Raw genomic sequence first — 17,062 nt, 5'->3', positions numbered from 1 at the left:
AACAAAGAAAAAAGCTCTTTTTGGCTCATGTTTTCCACCAAATAGTGCAAAACCCAAATGCAGATGAACAGCCCGACACCCTGCAGCACCCAGCCATGGTGCTGGGGGGACCCTGCTGTGGGGAGCCAGTGACGGTGGGGCTGGTTTCGGGGCGGCTGATGGGGTCAGCCCAGCCTTCCTGGAAGGTGGCCTTTGAAACCTCCCGGCATTTCCTCAAAGGCTTCTTGGGGGAAAGTCCCTGCGGCATCATTCCCGCGGCCGGGGCTGCGGCGCCTCCATAAAACGGCGTGCAGGCAGCGGCAGGCAGCGGCAGCCGCGGGCAGGAGGCCACGGGGACACCGCACCATGGGCAACTGGCTGGTCAACCACTGGTTCTCAGCCGCCGTCCTCGTGAGTGTGTGGGGCCGGGTGGAGGGGCTCATCTGCTGGGAGGGGCTGGGACGATGCTGGGGGTTATTGAGGGGGGGGGGCACAGCATGAGCATGGCCTTGGGGGGGGATTATGGGGGCTGATGGGTTGGGCTGCGGGGAGGGACAAGCGTCCGCTTGGCTCAGCCAATGTGCAGAGCCCCCCGGCAGCCAGCACAGGGATGGTGCTTGGGAGGCTTAAGGAAGACACGAAGGAAAGGGTGGGATCCTGCTGTGTAACTTAAAAGTGCTGCTGCTGTTGTGCCCAGGAGGCTCCTGTGTGCCTCTTGTCCCTGTGTGGGAGCAGGAGGATCCCGCAAGAGCCCGTGCCAGGGAGGCAAGATGGGACCATAGGGATGATCTGTCATCACTGGTGTAACGGGGCTCGCTGGGCTGGCACCGCACCAGCAGCTTGGCGATGTGGGATGAGCTGTGCAAGGAGTTGTGGATGTGCAGGGAAAATGGGGGGTGGCAGGCAGTTGGGGTATTTTCTTTTCTTTTATAAAAAAATTACTTCTGGCAAAACAAACACACCCCAGGCGGAGGGTTTTGGGGAGCTCTGGAGAGGAAACAAACCCCTCACGGCTGTGAGAGGGGCTGGGATGGGGTGCAGCGGGGTTAGGCAGGGGCGGGCAGGGTGATGGGCAGGGTGGTGGGGCAGGGTGGTGGGGCAGGGTGAGGCAGCTCCCTGTGAAATTTCCTCCTGCTGCAGTTTCCCCCTGCCCCAGCTCAGCCCCGACCCCCGCTGCGCAGGCGTTGCCTTTCCTCCTTCCTCGTGCGTGCGTGGGTGATGCACAGGGACACGGATGACAAGACAGTGATTTTGCAAGCCTCCCACACCTCTTCCCACCTTTGGCCCCACGTCCCGGCCCTGTGCGTGCCACCACGGCTCATAAGGAAGCAGGAGGGGATGCGCTGGGCTGATGCCCCTCCAGCTGAACCCACGCACAGGTGCTGTGGGGTGAAGGGGTTCCCAGGCTGGGCTCCCTCACAAGGCCCTGGCTTTCTCCTGCAGGCAGCCTGGCTGGGCATCAACATCTTCCTCTTCACATACTATTTTCTGTTCTTCGACCGGGATGAGCGATACTTCTACACCAGGGCCATCCTTGGGGTAAGGTGCTCCCCTGAGGCACCCTTACTGCCTGGGCACACCTGCCCCCCGCCGAAGCCCTCCTGCAGTGGGGTGGGGGCTGCGGCATCCCATTCCCCTTCCTTGTTCTGCCTTCTTCCAGCCTGCCAGTGATCTTTCCCAGCCCTCAGCCTGGCCTTTCTCCCTGTCAGTCCCCATCTCGGTCCCTACCTAGCATCACCCACTCGTCGTCCCCCTCTTCTGACTCAGTATCGCACCCTCCCAGGTCCCAATCTGGCCCACCATCCTCCTCTCTTAGTCCCCAGCTCCACATTGCTCCTTCCCAGCTCTGCCTCACTTGGCAGCATCCTGTCCCAGTCCTGGCGCAGCACTGGGCTGGGCAGAGCTGTGGGGGGAAGCATGGCCACAGGCAGACATCCCCCTCCCTTCTCCCCAGTCCGCCTTGGCGTGGGCACGAGCATCGGCCAAGTGCCTCAACTTCAACAGCATGCTGATCCTGCTGCCCGTCTGCCGCAACCTCCTCTCCTTCCTCCGTGGGACCTGCTCGGTGAGTGCCCTGTGGTGGCACAGCCAGCGTGCCCATCCCCGTCCCCATCCCCACCCCTGCCCTGACACTGCCACCTCTCCCGCAGTGCTGCAGGCGGACGCTGCGGAAGCAGTTGGATCACAACCTCACCTTCCACAAGCTGGTGGCCTACACGCTGGCCCTGCTCACTGGTATGGCCCGTGCCGGGCTGGGGCATGATGGGGGAGGGAGGACAGGAAGGTGAACAGGAGGTGACCACCTGTCCCCTGCCCAGCTGTGCACACCATCGCCCACCTCTTCAACCTGGAACGCTACAACCACAGCCAACAAGCCACTGATGGCAGTCTTCCTGCTGTCCTATCCAAGTTGCACCTGCAAGGCAGCAACAAGTGGCTGAACCCCATCCACTCCAACCAGACGGTGAGCACCAACCCCTGGCATCTGGCTCCCCCCTCACTGCCTGTCCCCTGCCCCGCTAACCCACCCCGCCGCTCCTGCAGACCGTTGAGTATGTGGCCTTCACCACCATTCCTGGGCTGACCGGGGTCATCATCACGCTGGCGCTCATCCTCATGGTCACATCTTCCACCGAGTTCATCCGCAGGAACTACTTTGAGGTCTTCTGGTACACCCACCACCTCTTCATCATCTACTTCGCCGGCCTGGTTATCCACGGCATCGCGTAAGGCTCCTCATCTCTCCCCAAACAGGATGGCAAGGGGCAGCAGACCCCCCCCATGGGGCAGCCCTGCCTGCCCTGGGGTGACAGTGCAACCCCAGAGAGGGTCCAGCGGGGCTGTGGATGCCCCCTGTCCCCCCCCCCCCCAACCATTCCCGGGGCTGGCTAGCCAGGCCAGCCTCGTGCAGCCTGGCTCAGCCCCTGGGCTCAACCTGCTCTTCCCTGCAGCGGGCTGGTGCGTGGTCAGACAGAGGAGAGCATGGAGGAGGTGCACCCCTATCGCTGTGCCCACTACCTCACGCACAAGGACGAGGACTGCAGCCACCGCTGCTGCCAAAACCCCGAGTTCGGGAGCATCCCTGCCGAGGTAAGGCAGCAGCGGGATGGCTATGGAGGGGGTGAAGCCCTTCCCCTGCCTTTGGGATGCTCCAATCCTGGCCCTCCCCAACTCTGCTCTCCTTCATCCCCACAGTCCTGGAAGTGGGTTCTGGCCCCCGTTCTCCTCTACGTCTTTGAGCGAATCCTCCGGGTCTGGCGTGCTCAGCAGAAGGTAGTCGTCACCAAGGTGGGTGCTGCAGGAGCCCATGCTTACCGACAGCTGCTTCTCTTCCAGCCATGAATGCTGCAGCTCCTTGCTGGGGTGGCCATAGGGAGGTGGGCAGGCACTGCTGCTGAAGCCACTTGCTCGGGGAACAGGGCCAGGCTGGGTGCTGAGCCCTATCCCTGCACCACAGGTGGTCATGCACCCTGCCCGCGTGCTGGAGCTACAGATGCAGAAGAAGGGCTTCCACATGGAGGTGGGGCAGTACATCTTTGTCAACTGCCCTGCCATCTCCATGCTGGAGTGGCACCCCTTCACCCTCACCTCAGCACCGGAGGAGGACTTCTTCTCCATCCACATCCGGGCAGCCGGGGATTGGACGGAGCATCTCATTGACACCTTCCAGCAGCAGAAGAATGAGATGCCGAGGTAGGCTGTGGAGCACCCAAACAGACCATCGTGGGGATTTGGGGAGACTGTAGCTCTTATCCAGGCCCTCCCTCAACCAGGATTGAGGTGGATGGCCCCTTCGGCACAGCCAGCGAAGATGTGTTCCAGTACGAGGTGGCCATGCTGGTGGGAGCAGGCATTGGTGTCACCCCCTTCGCCTCCATCCTGAAGTCCATCTGGTACAAGTTCCAGCAGGCCGACCGGACCCTCAAGACCAAGAAGGTATCAGTTATCCTAGGGCACAGCCATGGGTTTCTCCATGCTGGGCTTCCTGTTCCTTGACACTGAATCCTTCCACTCCTGCTCTGCTTCACCCTGAGCAACCCCTCTTCCCCTGCATCCCAGATCTACTTCTACTGGCTCTGCCGGGACACAGGAGCCTTTGCCTGGTTCAACGACCTGCTTGCCTCACTGGAGCAGAAGATGGCTGAGTCGGGCAAGGCCGACTTTCTCACCTACCGGCTCTTCCTCACTGGCTGGGACACGAGCATCGTGAGTTAGATACAGGCGGGCATGGCTGCGAGGGGGGACGTGGTGTGGTCAATGCAGACAGGAGGGGCAGGGCCAGCATGTCAAGGGCCGGAGGGCAGAATGTCCTGGCGTGGTGCTTGGTGGGCATCAGCAATAGATGGTGGTGAGAGACTGAAAGAAGGTGGGCTCACGGGTGGTGGCTGGGATCCTCATGGGATGGCTCTGCACAGGTCAACAACGTGGCACTCCACTTCGACACCACTACGGACACCGTGACAGGCCTCAGGCACAAAACCATCTTCGGGCGGCCCATGTGGAACAGCGAGTTTGCAGCAGTGGCTGCAGCCCACCCCAGGTGAGAACCGGGCAGGGGACTCAGGGGGTGACAAAGCCAGGAGACACCCTGTCCCCCCTGATGACAGAGCTGGCTTTGGGAGAGGTGTCCTCATCCCCCACAGGTCGTGGGGACCCCCAAAAAGCTCCCTGAGCTGCCCACACAGTGCTGATGGGCCCCGTGCTGTGTGTGCAGGTCAGTGGTCGGCGTGTTCCTCTGTGGGCCGAACGCCTTGGCAAAGAGCCTGCAGAAGTCTTGTCACCAGCACTCCAGCCTGGACCCCAGGAAGGTCAAATTCTACTTCAACAAGGAGAACTTCTAGGCAGAAACCAGGGTGGGACCCCAGTGGACGGGGACCCTGTCAGTTTTGCCTCACCCCTCCTGCCAGAGCACGGCCAGGGATAAGCATCTGCTGCATCAAAGCCAGGCAAGACATGGCAAGGTGTCCCCAAGACACCCCAGGTTCAAAGACTGCTTCTTGACCCGGTCTACAAAAGGTCCTCATGGGGGGAACATGGGGCTGCAGCTCTGCATGGCTTCCCCATGGAGAAACCAGAGGCACGTGCTGCGATGCTGAAGCGGTGGGAGTGCCCAGCGGGCTGGGCAGAACCCCGGGTGGGGATGGGGACAGGGACAGGACACAAGCACACAAAGCAGGCACGGGGTTGCCAAACGTGCCCCTCTGGGTTTAAACAGTCCTTTGTATATATAAAAAAGAGTCAATTAAACTCACTTTCCTTTGCAAGAAAAGCCACTGAGATGTCTTGGTCCGTGCAGGCGCAAAGGGATCCCACCCTGCGCCCTTGCAGGGCTGCACCCGAAATGCTGGCTCACAGCAAAGCCCTGGGCTGTAGGGTAAGGCCCCCCTGCTCCACTGGCCAGGTGCACACAGACTGACTTCACAAAGGCAACAAATTCTCCTCAAGCACACACAGGGAAGAGGAAAAACCCACCCTCCGTGAGCAGGCTGGCATGGTAAGTGATACGGCAACTGGATACAGAGACCTTCGCTCCCAGTCGGTGGGGACAGAAAGCTGAGCTGTGTCCCCCCTCCAGCACCCCTGTGAACAGCTGCAAACAGCACAGAAGAAATCCCTGGAGTAGCTCTTACCCAGGCACAGGGAAGATGGGAGGAAGGGAAGGGGTTTGGGTTAGCCTGGAGCCAGGCCAGGCTGCTCCCCTAAAAGTCCCACCCCAGCCTCCATGAGAGACCAAACAAGGCAGCAGGAGCCATGGCTTTACTTAAACCCTCCTCCTACTTTATTTCAAACGTCATAAAATATACACACAAGGAAGAAAAAAAAGAAAAAAAAGGATGAGGAGGAATGGGAGGGCAAAATGTTAGTGGGGGAGGACAAACCTCTCCAAAAACACAGCATCGGCTCAGACAGCTGCCATACAGCGTCTCCTCTACCCAGGCGGGCAGCATCTCCACCCCGCGCCTGCAAGAAGGAAGGGAAGAGTGAGGAGAGCCCAGGGTAGCACCCAAACTGAGCAGCTCTCGACTCTCTAAAGGGGAGCGGGCACAGGCTGTGCTGGGTTAAGAACATCACCTGTCAGGGTGCCCCCGTGGACTTCTGGATTTGCTCCTTCAGAATCAGGATGCTCTGCCGCTGCTCCGGGGGCAGCATGGCGATCTGGTCCGCCGTCAGCTGCAGAACCTGCATGATCAGGGCCGCCTGCAGGGAGGAGGGAGAACTGGAGACATGCCCAGCTGGAGCAGCCATGGGGTACCAGGGCCAGGACACGGCTGGCCACACAGCATGTAGGAAGTGCTGCCTCGCCCTTCTCCTTTTGACCACTCACCTTCTCGTGATCCTGGGGAGTGACCTGGCTCTGTCCAGGGCTAAAGCCACCAGGCTGACCAGCTCCTTGGACGCCTGCCCCAGGAATGCCTCCTCCCTGCATGCCTGCCCCTACCATGTTAGGAACCTGCGGGCACAAGAGAAGAGGTAAGGACCAAGGGGACTGACAGGAGTGCAGGAATGTACAGCAGATGATCAGATGGATGCCCTCACAGCCTGAAGATGCCCAGGCATGAAGAGAGACGGGCTACTTGTGAATTTTATGTGCTCTCCTCTCCCTCCAACTCCCGCACTCCATCCTAGACATCTGGAAAAGGTGGAGAGAGGCCTGACCCTCATCTTATCCCCAGCAGCTGAGCAGTGCTGGGTAGACAGGACAGGCACCCCAAACCCCTCAGAGAGCCGCTGACCCAGGCTTTGTGCTTTCTGGAAGCACTGGTCTGTAGGATGCCCTCCCCTCTAGCTGCTGCAGGACACAGTCACACCCCCAACCAGCCCCAATCCACATCAGAGACAAAAAGCTGAGCAGAGACATCGCACATACCTGTCGGGGCCCCTGTGGGCCACTGGCTCCCATGTTAAGTGGCCCAGGACCCTGTATCCCACCAGGCATGGGGCCACGCGGGTTGGGACCGGGCCCTCGGGGCTCCAGGCCCCGAGGCTCCATGACCCTGGCCTCCATGGCCCTGGCTTCCAGCACTCGTGGCTCCAGCACCCGTGGCTCCAGGCTTCGTGCCTCCAGGGCTCGTGCCTCCATCACACGGGGCTCCAGCCCTCGGGGCTCCAATCCTCGCGGCTCCAGCCCTCGAGGATCTCTTCCGACTGCAGAGGAAAGACAAGGCAAGCTGCTGAAGGGAGCAGTGCCGTGGGGAGCGTGGGAGCGAGCCCGCTGCCTCCTTTGCCTGGGAGCTAGCAAATGCCTGGAAGGTGCAGGGCCAGAGGAAGCCCACTGCCCCACGGGACTGTCCCTCCTTGACCTGGGGTCAGTTGTTTCACTGCCCAAACCCCTTTCCTACGCCTCACGTGGGGGCAACGGGTTCTACTCTGCCTTCTTGCCTGTATGCTTAAAGCCACCCACTATTTCATGCCCCCTCTCTCACCTCGAGCATCCATCAAGGGCCCCCGCGGCTCTCCCATCAGCGGTCGGGGTTCTCCCATGGGTCCCCCCCTCATCTCATGGGGGGGGCCACGGCTGTCATGACCAGGCATATGGTGCATAGGGGCTCCCTGGTGGGGCGGCCCAAGGTAACCTCTGACGCAGAGAGACGAGGAGAGCAAAGCAGGAGGAGGAGAAAAAGCGAGAGAGTGTGAATCAGACACTGGCTTGGCACGGTCTGGGCAGAGCGCTGGGATTGCCCCGAAGCCGGCCGCAGGGGAGGAGGGTGAGGCTGGCACAGGGACAGGTGCTGTCGGCCCCGTATCACAGGGCTGCTGCCGTCGCCCCGGGGATGCCCCGTCCCCGGGGAAACGGGCCGGACCCCCGCAGTCGGCAGCTCACAGGCCTCCGACCAGGCAGCAGTGACTCCCGGAAGGCTGGTGCCATCCCTGTCCTCAGTGAAAGGTCACGCTTGGGCAGGGGACAGTGCCAAGAGCTACTCTCCTTCCCTCTCCCCTCACCTGGGCTCCACTTCTCCAGTGACTGAGAGCAGGGTCCCTCCGCGAGGGTCATTCGGGGCATCTCCCAAAAGGCCTCGGGGCGGCGGGCCACTAGCAGGTAGAGGTCCACGCTGCATAGGGGCCCTCGGGTCTGGCATGGGCACTGCCAGGGAGACACACAAGAGCTCGTGAGGATCTGCATGACCAGCACCATGCTGAGACTGTTGTCCCCCAGCGCCCTCGGGGCTGGGGTGCGGGGTGGCCTTGCTGCTATCTGGCGCGATGGTGGGGGAGCCATGCTGACCGCTGGGCAGGGGCAGCCCCTCACACAAGGCCACAGCGCACCAAAGCCCCTTCCTTCCCTGGCTGCTGACTTCATCCCTCTCTTCCCCTCTCCGGCTCTACCTCAGGCTCCTCATGGCATTAGGGTGGCCAAACCAAGCGTGGGTGCTCCCACGGCAATCCCTATGGGCATGGGCGTCAACACCCTGGTGACGTGGGGCTGGGAGCAAAGCTAGACCTGGAAAGCTTCTGGTAGTGAGGTCTCAAAGTTGGGCTGGATCCTAGACAAAGGCCCTCTCTAAGCAGGCTCTCCTTTTCCACTGGTGGGTCTCCCTACACAGCACTGGCCCTCTCTCCTCCAGCCCCGAAGAATCCCTGCATCCTCCTCTTCCTCTTAACCTGGCAGGCTACATGGAGTAATACGCCAGTCCCTGGCCTTGAGCACAGTGGGGTGAAAGCTGCTCTCTGCACACTCCACAACGAGCTCCATGGGAGGAGGGAGCTGGCAGGTGCCAGGATACCTTGAACGCGTTCGATAGACGCAGGCCTGGCAGGTCCCACGGGCGAGAGCTGCAGGTTCCCTGGACAAGCAGCAGGAAAAGAGGGAGAAGAGCAGACACGTAAATAGTGTAGGCACACATGCACTCAGCCTCGGGGACAGTGCTGCCTGCAGGGTCACCTCCAGTCCCTCAAGTCCCCCAGAAAACTGAGGGAGAAGACACCGCGTGCTGCGGGTCTGGCTTTAAGAACCTCTTCCATCAACACCACCTCTGCCACCACAAGTGTGACAGCCAAGCTTGGCATGGCCCTTCCCTCCCCTCACTGCGTGGAGGGCAGGAGGGTGTCCTGCTGAGAGAACAGGCAGTCTGCAGGGCCATGCCACGCGCCACAACACACAGCCAGTTTCTGCTTCCTCCTCTGCCCGCAGCTTCCCATGGCACTCCCTGGTGCCAGCTTTCTGCCTGCTCTCAAAAACCTTCCGGGTTAGTGGGGAAAGCACCAAGAACTGCCAGGCTGCTCTCAGGAAGATGGTGCTAACCCCAAAGAAAACGGGAGTCAGCTCCTCCCAAGATACCTAAGGTCAGCAGATCTCAGAACAAGCTCGCCACGCTCCTGAAACAAGGCCTACAGTCCAAGTCAAGGCAATACAGGGTGTCAGCCATGTGCCTTCTTACTGGGAGAACGGGAACGCCTGGGTTGCGCTAACCCTGGCACGTGACTAGACGGAGGGGCCACGCCAACATGTGAACCGTAAGGAATCCGGCTCCGGGGCTGGGCCATGCAGACCGTGCCTGCGGAGGGAGAGCCAAGCCATCGCCGCTCACCAGGAAATTCCCTGCCAAGCCTAGCGCTCGCTGTCGCAAGCAGAAGCAAAGGGCCAGCTCCCTCTGCTGGGCACGGCGTGGAGAGTGCTGGGAGACGTGGGCAGACGCGGTGGCAACACAAGCTGCTTCCCAGCACCCAGGCAGGAAAGGAGTAGGACAGGGACCAGAGAAGAGCAAGCTCTGCCCGCCTGCTCAAGCACAGGGACAGAAACAGGCTCACAGAGAGACAGAAAACACAGGTGGTGACGCTTCGTGGAGCTCTGCAGGGACCGACAGCTCTCCTGGCTTCCAGAACACATCTGCACGACACGGTGCAGGACAAGCTGGGACCAAACCGGTTTGTGGGCCGGAGGTCTGGAAGCAGGAGAGCTGCTACCACAGCCTTGCGCCTAAGCGAACAAACCGGGGTGCAGGTCAGCGCTGCAGGAGCTGCCCTGGATCCCGGGAGCTGGCAGGGAGCTGCTCAGCACTGGCGGCCTGGCCCTGCTGGAGCGAGGCTCCTGTAATGCACAGCACTAACACACGCCTGTTTTACCTTGTCCACGTTCCAAGGGGACAGGCCCACCGCCTGGCATCCCAACCTGCGGCTGCAGACCACCTGAGAGGAACAGGCAGAGATCAGATCCCTCCCCAGCCACCCCTGCATCACTAACCGATTCCTTTGTCCCCAAATACCTCCCTCTCCCAGCTCCCTGGGGAACACAGCCAGAGGTTTATTTTCTTGATGTTGGTTCCCCGTGGAGATCAGGCAACTTTCTGAACGGCTGCTGGCAGCAGCCACAACCAGGGCACATGGTATAGGACCATGTGCATTCTCACAGGGCCAAGCACCCCAGAAGATAAGGGGTGCTGCCCACAAGACCCCCGTGCCCAGGGCACTGTTCAGCCCAAACCCACACACTCACCTCCTGGAGCCATTGGGCCAGGGCCTGGGCCCTGCACAGGGGCTGCCATCTGTCCTGGGGCCGGCACTCCTCCCTGCATGGGCGGCTGCATCAGAGGAGGAGCGCCGTTAACGTGCATGCCACCCTGCCCAGGAGAGAAACCGGACCTCAGGGAAGCCCTACATGTGGGCACACATGCCCCACATGAGAGAACTGGAGCTGGCAATGCCCATCTCTGCCCCTCACGGCACCTGCTTCACGTAGGGTCTTACTATGGGCTGCGGCTGGGATGAGGGGGTATTCTGTGGGTTCAGCTGGGCATTTGGCCCTGGCCCCGGCCCTGGTCCCGGTCCCGGTCCTGGCCCTGGCACTGGCTGCTGGTTGCCTGGGATCAGAGGAGGAACGCTGGTCTGGCGATGCAGGATTTTCTGAGGGCAGAAGAAGGAGAAAGGAGTTCTCTTCTGCCCCCTCTCCGCAACAGGCTAGCGCCCTTACCCCACCGACCCTGAATGAGGCAGCAAGGGACAAACCAGTGCAATCTCTGGGTCGACGATCCTCATGACCACCTGTGCCTGCAGCAGGGCGTAAGCCAGCTGGGGGTTCTGGAGCAGCATGTTCCTGGCTTCCTGGGGGCTGTTCTGGACACACAGCTGAGAAGACACATGCAGGTAAGAGCTCTGGCAATGTGGGACAGGGGCTGTGAGGGACAGGCTGTGGTGGTAGCAGCTGTGCTTGTGCAGAGATGGCAGCCCTCTGCTTCTCTCACCTTCATCTGCTTCATCAGCTCAAACATCTGCTCAGGTGGCAGGCTGGCTACTGCCCGGCTGATGGACTCAGGGGCATCTTCAGGATTGACAGGGTCCCCATAAGGTGACTCTATGATAGGTGCGCCTGTGCCCAAGCCTGCAACAGAGTTTGTGACCTCATATGGCAATGTTAACCACCTGTTTTTAAGGGAAGCACTGTGCCCTAACATGGAAGGGGAGGCAGTGAAAACGGGGAGATCATCTGGGAGACAAAACACAGAGCTGAGCCCGGGGATCCCCCCCTGCAAAACTGCTTGCTACACCGCTTAGAGCATGTCAGCTCCCCAGTGCTGCCTCCTCGACAGCCTCAGGGAAGAGGCACGTTTTGTAACGCTGAAAAGGCCAGGCCCAACGTGACACATCAGTCCGGCCTCCGCTACAAAATTCAGACTCACTCTTCAGCTCCTCTTTGTTCTTCTCGCTGGCTGCGTTATCCACGCGCAGGGCCCGCCCGCTGAACTCCCGCCCGTTGAGGTTCCGCATGGCGCTGAGGGCCGTCTCCTGGTCTTGGTACTCACAGAAGCCATAGCCCTTGGGTTTCCCCGTCTCCCTGTCATACACCAGCCTGCAGAGCGAGGACAGAACCGCCACAGCTGAGGGCAGCACAGGCACTGAGCAGCGCGCAGCACCCACAGCTCCCCATTGCTCTGGAGGGGGTTGGTGAGCTACACCACCCAGGAACGCACCAGGGTCAAGGTGTGCAACAGCTGGCCCCGACCCTTAGCCAAAGACTCTCCTGGGTCTGAGCTGACGGGTGTCCCAGAGCTGCGGCATCCAGGAAGGCCACCAGTGCAAGCACTGTGCTCCCCACGCCCTGTGATAGCAGCTCCCAGGGCCACAGACCTGGCTGCTCCTGGGGTTCCCACACCCTTAGCTGGGAGCGCTCAGAAGCCTGATGCCAAGCCGGGAAACCAAAAGCCGCTGGGCTGGGGGTGCTCTGTGCTCCTGGCTCTCTGCTCTGCACCTAACCAGCACCTCTGGACTTACCTGCCCCAGCTCAGCACCAAGCAGCTGCCTCCAGCCTGAAGCAGCATCCCCATGCTCGGGCTGTTACATCTCCAGACTCCCTGGGCACAGCACCTCCGTGCCTGCACCCCAAGCCTCAACCCAGCCCTCCCAGCAGTTGCTCCAGCTCTGTCCCTGCCCGGCGGGGCTCGGGGAGGGGACACACACACACACACACACACACACACACACACCCGCACCGCCCCGGGGAACCGAGACGGGGGCGGCTGTTCTCACCTAAAGCTGACCACAGGGCCAACCTCCGAGAAGATGTCCTTCAGCTGCTCCTCTGTGGCTTCGTACGGGATGTTCCCCACTGCGGGAGAGAGGCGGCTGCGGGTCAGCGGAGGGCGAGGGGCACCGGCCGCGATCGGCGAGAAGAGCCCCCCCCCCCGCCGCCTGCCCGCCCCGGCCCGGTCCCGCCCCGGCCCGGTCCCCCCCCGGCCCCGGCCCCGGCCCCGGCCCCGCGGCGCTCACCGAAGACGGAGCGCAAGGAGCGGTCCACGGCGGGATCTCGCACCGACAGCCCCGCCATCCCGCCGCCCGGGCCCCGCCGCCGCTTCCGGCCCCGCGCCCTATGCCGTCCGCCCGCTTCTTCCGCTTTCCGGCCGGCCCGCACCGGCCCGGAGCGCCGGGGAAGACGCTCCGGCGGGGAACGGGGCCTGAGCCCCGCGGACTGCGTATCGCGCTCGGTAGGAGCGGGGCCGGGACGCCCGGGCGGGGGGCGCTGGGTCCTTGGGGAGCCCTTCCCGGGGGCGGACAGCCGTGGGGTGCCGGCTCCCGGCGCGGTCTGGGCCACGGGGCCGAGGCACAGTCCCCCCCGTACCCCGTCCTCCTGATGTCTCGGGGTACCGCGTCCCCTTTGAACCCCCTCCTAAAGTGTGCCCCACCTCGAGGCACCCCATCCCCCCGGGTATCCCATAGCCAGGCACCTCGTTCTGTGGAGCACCCCCTCCTGCGCCCAGAGCACCCCATCCCCTGGGGCAGCAGCCCCAGGCATCCCATCCGGCTGGGCACTGCATCCCGCACCCCTGGGACACCTCATCCCCGGGCACCCCACAGCTGTGCCAGGGCGCCCAGCCCTGTCCCAGAGTGCAGTCGGGGCTCTGGTGCCCGCAGCGTGGTGCCAGGGACCCCCACCAGCCCCAACTCCCTCCTGTTCCTTGCCCCACCTGGCAGAGAGATGTACCCCTGCCAGCCAGTGATGTCCCTGTGTCCTGGTGCTTGGCAGGATGGAGGCCAGGGCTGGTCCTGTCCCTGCGTTGACCACGGAGCTGCGGTTTGCCCAGCGCCTCAGGTGAGCCTGCGATGGGGAATGGGAGCCCTGCAGCTGCTCTGGCTGGATGCAGGTAGGGCTGGTGGGGAGGAGAGGTCAGAGGGCCAGCCCTGCACCTGTGGCGGGGTCTCTTCCCTGTGGTGGGGGTGGGCTGCGTGGCTGGGGTGGGGGGCCTGACTGTACTTTGGCCTTGCAGGGAGCATTTGGAAGAGGAGCAGCTCCTGGACAGGCGCTACCGGCTGCAGAAGGTGCCAGGGGGTTGCATGGCTCTGCCTGTGCTGGAGGAGAAGCTCTCCCAGCTGCAGCTGCCCCAGGAAATGCCCTGTGAGCTGGTCTGGATCCAGGTTGGGAGAGAACCCTTGCTGTGAGTCCCACCATGGGGTAGTGGGGCCTTGACCCCATGTGGCACATCCCTCCTGCAGGACCCCATTCCCTCCAGGGCAGCCTGCCGACGGGCACCCTCCCAGAAGCTACGGGAAGAGCTGCGGCGGCTGCTGGGCGAGAGCTGGTCGGAGAAGCTGGAGCGTGACGTGCCCCGCGCCTGGCAGCGGCACGGGGACCTGGTCCTGCTGAGCCAGGACAGCTTCAGGAACGTGTTCTGGGAGAAGCTAGGTAAGGGTGAGGAGCAGGGTCTGCTTGACCCAGTCCTGCCAGCAGAACTGCCAGGGCCTGTCCCAAAGCTCCCTGGGTGGGTGTGTTGCAGGTCCGGTACTCTGGGAGACAGTTGCCTCAGCGCTAGGTGCCCGGAGGCTGGCCAGGCAAGGAAAGGTATTGCCTGATGGGATGCGGTCCCCCAGTGTCACCCTGCTGCTGGGCCAGGATGGCTGGGTGGAGCATGTGGATAACGGGATCAGGTAGGCAGGAACTGTGGCGTGGGATGGGGCTGGCGCAGGGGAGAGCCTGCCCTCACCGGCTGCTCTTACCTCCCAGGTACACATTCGATGTGACCAAGTGCATGTTCTCACCGGGCAACATCACAGAGAAGCTGCGGGTGGCCTCGCTGCCCTGCTCCGGGGAGGTCCTTGTGGATCTCTATGCAGGTAACTGGGGTGGAGGAGAGGTTTGGCGGGGCAGGCTTGTGAGGGCAGGCGGGCAGCGAAATGTCATTTCCAACCCAGACTGGAAAAATACTCAGGCATAGAACTCCTGGGCCCTTGGCTAATGTGGCACTGCTGTCCCTCATGTGTCCCTGCTGCCTTTGGACACTTGAGATGACCTTGCACTTGGGCACTGCTCTGTACCTAGTGCTGGTCATGGGAATCATTTGGATCCATGGGAAATATTTGTCCTTGATGTTGTTTCTGAAAAGCTCCTGTAGATGTTCTGACTCTACTTAGGTGCTTTCATGAAAAGCTGGTGCTAAGTGAAGCGTTCTGTGCTGTGAGATGAGTGAGGGGATCACACCAGGTGTTTGTGCATCAAGGGAGCTGCTGTTTTGTGCTTAGGGAAGGTAGTGCTTCCAGTTCGTGCCACATGAAAAGGATGTGGCACTCCAAAAACTGCTCTGGCTCAGTCAGGATGTATAATTGCCTGGGCACTTCTGCACAGACTGGAAGCAGGACACGGCTCCAGCTCATGGCCCAGACTGAGGGTAGAGTAAGCTCCTCTGTGAACATTTTTAAAGACAGACTTTGCTTTTGTGGAGGTGGGTGAATTGCCATTTTCCCAGCATCTGGGCTCATTCCAACCTGGAGCAAATGCAGAGGCAGTAATCCACATCCCACCTTGCCTCTGGGGAGGAGTGTGGATCCTGGTGGTGCCTGGCCCCTGCCCTCAGCTGCTGCCACCTCTCCTGTCCCCAGGCATTGGCTATTTCACACTGCCCTACCTAGTTCACGCGGCGGCTGCCTTTGTCCATGCCTGCGAGTGGAACAGCCACGCTGTGGAAGCCCTGCAGAGGAACCTGGTGCTGAATGGCGTGCAGGACCGCTGCCAGGTCCACCACGGGGACAGCCGGCAGGTGAGCAGTGCTGCCCAGCCACAGAGCCCTGTCCCTGCCTCGCATCTCCCTCACATCCCCTCTCCTTCCAGCTGGAGCTGCGGGATGTAGCGGACCGGGTGAACCTGGGGCTGATTCCCAGCTCAGAGGAAGGCTGGCCCGTTGCCTGCCGTGTCCTGAAGAAGAGCACAGGCGGGGTTCTCCACATCCACCACAATGTGGAGACTCTCCCTGTGCCGGCCCTGGTGCAGACTCTGGTCCCACAGGCTGAGCAGGGGTGCCTGGAGCAAGCTGGCTCTGATGGAGAGGTGCAACACTCAGTGGAGGAAGGTGGGAAGCAGACGCTGCGAGCCAGGATCAGACCTGACTGGCGGAGGTGGGCTGAAGCCACGGCAGCGCGGATCCAGGGGCTGCTGGCAGAGCTGCACGGGCAGCCGTGGCGCACCAGCATCCTGCACATCGAGGCCGTGAAGTCCTACGCACCCCACGTGCATCACCTCGTGCTGGACCTCGAGTGCCGCCCGGTGCTGCCTGCCTAAGCTGGCTGCGGGCCCCAGCGTGGCTCCAGCCCCCACACAGTGCAGTACGGGAGCGGCAGGGGGATCGTGCCATTGCCTGCTGCCAGCCTGGACATGCTTTACGTTCCCCGTTGCCGGGTGGCAGCCGTGCCCAGCAGTGCCCACCCCCCCTGCACACTGAGGGGTGCACTCCCACAAGGAGTCTCTCCAGGAGCTGTGTCCCAGCTGAGGATGGAGCAAGCTGGGGCTGAGAGCACCCTGAATCCTGCCCCAGCTCCGCATGTCACTGCCCAGCTGTTGGACATGTGGTGGCACTTTCAGCCCCATTTTCACACACAGGACAGAGCCACAGGACTGAATAAATGCCAAGTTCCTGCCAGGCTTTGCTTTGGTAAGGGGCAGGCTTGGTGCTGATGTTTACCAGCCTGCTTTTTTTTATTGTACTGGAAGCAGGTCTGTTCATCTCTGTTTCTTGTCACCTTTTTGCAGAAATAAGGATGTTTCTCACCTCTGTTGTTGGTGTCCAGTTAAAACTCAAACACTGGTGCAGACATGGGGGTCTGGGCTGGGTCCCGGGGCACTGTGTGGGGAGGCTGGGGAGCAAAGCCTCTGCTTGCATCCTCTGCCCTCAGATCTCACTGGGAGCCCAACGCCCTCTTGCCTTTCCTTGCCCAGGGAGGGACTTCCCACTGGCCCATAGGTGTCCCCAGGTCCCCCTGGGTTCCCCCCACACACGTAGGTGTCCCATCTCCTCCCGCAGTGCTGGGAACCTCTGGCTCTCCCACCCTGTGGCAGGGAGCCCTGAGGCACAGCCGAAAGTGTGGACAGAGCTGCCTTCTTGCCTTATCTTTGGGGCTGCTCCCAACTGGCTTCCCACGAGGCCTCACCGTCCCACGTGGTGAGAAGCTGCTTCCTCGTGGGTGTGAGCCCCACACCTCCTCCTGCCACAGGTTCTCATGGGTTCCCTGTTCCTGCTGCTGCTCTGAGCAGAGCTCAGGGAGTGTGGCTGGGACCGTATCTCTGCCCCTGAAGGACAAGGGCAGACGCTGGAGCCTTGCAGCAGGGACATCGCTGCCGTGGGCAGAGCTGGGAGGACACCACGGCCAGCTCGGGTCCTGATGCCTCACC

The 17,062-nt window shown here is 61.9% G+C and overlaps 3 protein-coding genes across 7 annotated transcripts; 2 read left to right on the top strand and 1 right to left on the bottom strand.

Moving 5' to 3' along the window:
* Positions 1 to 345: 345 nt before the first annotated feature.
* On the top strand, positions 346 to 4,828 carry NOX1 (NADPH oxidase 1; the record flags this gene model as incomplete). Its single annotated transcript, XM_084269145.1, has 13 exons — positions 346 to 390; positions 1,423 to 1,518; positions 1,934 to 2,044; positions 2,130 to 2,214; positions 2,298 to 2,443; positions 2,524 to 2,705; positions 2,931 to 3,069; positions 3,175 to 3,267; positions 3,437 to 3,672; positions 3,753 to 3,915; positions 4,039 to 4,185; positions 4,395 to 4,519; positions 4,694 to 4,828. 13 exons carry the CDS (start codon positions 346 to 348, stop codon positions 4,818 to 4,820), a joined length of 1,695 nt encoding a protein of 564 aa, XP_084125271.1. The 3' UTR covers positions 4,821 to 4,828.
* Positions 4,829 to 5,741: 913 nt separating this feature from the next.
* CSTF2 (cleavage stimulation factor subunit 2) lies at positions 5,742 to 12,765 on the bottom strand. Of its 5 annotated transcripts, XM_084268956.1 has the most exons (15): positions 12,679 to 12,765; positions 12,439 to 12,517; positions 11,592 to 11,761; positions 11,157 to 11,293; positions 10,921 to 11,040; positions 10,642 to 10,818; positions 10,412 to 10,535; positions 10,042 to 10,104; positions 8,703 to 8,762; positions 7,921 to 8,062; positions 7,404 to 7,555; positions 6,848 to 7,125; positions 6,305 to 6,430; positions 6,052 to 6,177; positions 5,742 to 5,940 (listed from the first exon to the last, which is right to left on the bottom strand). In XM_084268956.1, exons 1-14 carry the CDS (start codon positions 12,734 to 12,736, stop codon positions 6,055 to 6,057), a joined length of 1,809 nt encoding a protein of 602 aa, XP_084125082.1. In that variant the 5' UTR covers positions 12,737 to 12,765; the 3' UTR covers positions 5,742 to 5,940; positions 6,052 to 6,054. The 5 variants fall into 5 exon arrangements, with proteins under 5 accessions (XP_084125082.1, XP_084125078.1, XP_084125079.1 ...); XM_084268952.1 differs by lacking the exon at positions 8,703 to 8,762; XM_084268953.1 differs by lacking the exon at positions 8,703 to 8,762 and having other exon boundaries at positions 10,663 to 10,818.
* A 49-nt stretch (positions 12,766 to 12,814) lies between these two features.
* On the top strand, positions 12,815 to 16,416 carry TRMT12 (tRNA methyltransferase 12 homolog). The gene is made up of 7 exons (XM_084269117.1): positions 12,815 to 12,893; positions 13,674 to 13,821; positions 13,900 to 14,089; positions 14,181 to 14,331; positions 14,408 to 14,517; positions 15,280 to 15,437; positions 15,509 to 16,416. Exons 2-7 carry the CDS (start codon positions 13,741 to 13,743, stop codon positions 15,953 to 15,955), a joined length of 1,137 nt encoding a protein of 378 aa, XP_084125243.1. The 5' UTR covers positions 12,815 to 12,893; positions 13,674 to 13,740; the 3' UTR covers positions 15,956 to 16,416.
* Positions 16,417 to 17,062: the final 646 nt, after the last annotated feature.

The sequence above is a fragment of the Gallinula chloropus genome (genome assembly GCF_964237585.1).
Source record: "Gallinula chloropus genome assembly, chromosome: 11".
Lineage (NCBI taxonomy): Eukaryota > Metazoa > Chordata > Aves > Gruiformes > Rallidae > Gallinula > Gallinula chloropus.
This window is presented reverse-complemented; position numbering and strand designations above follow the sequence as displayed.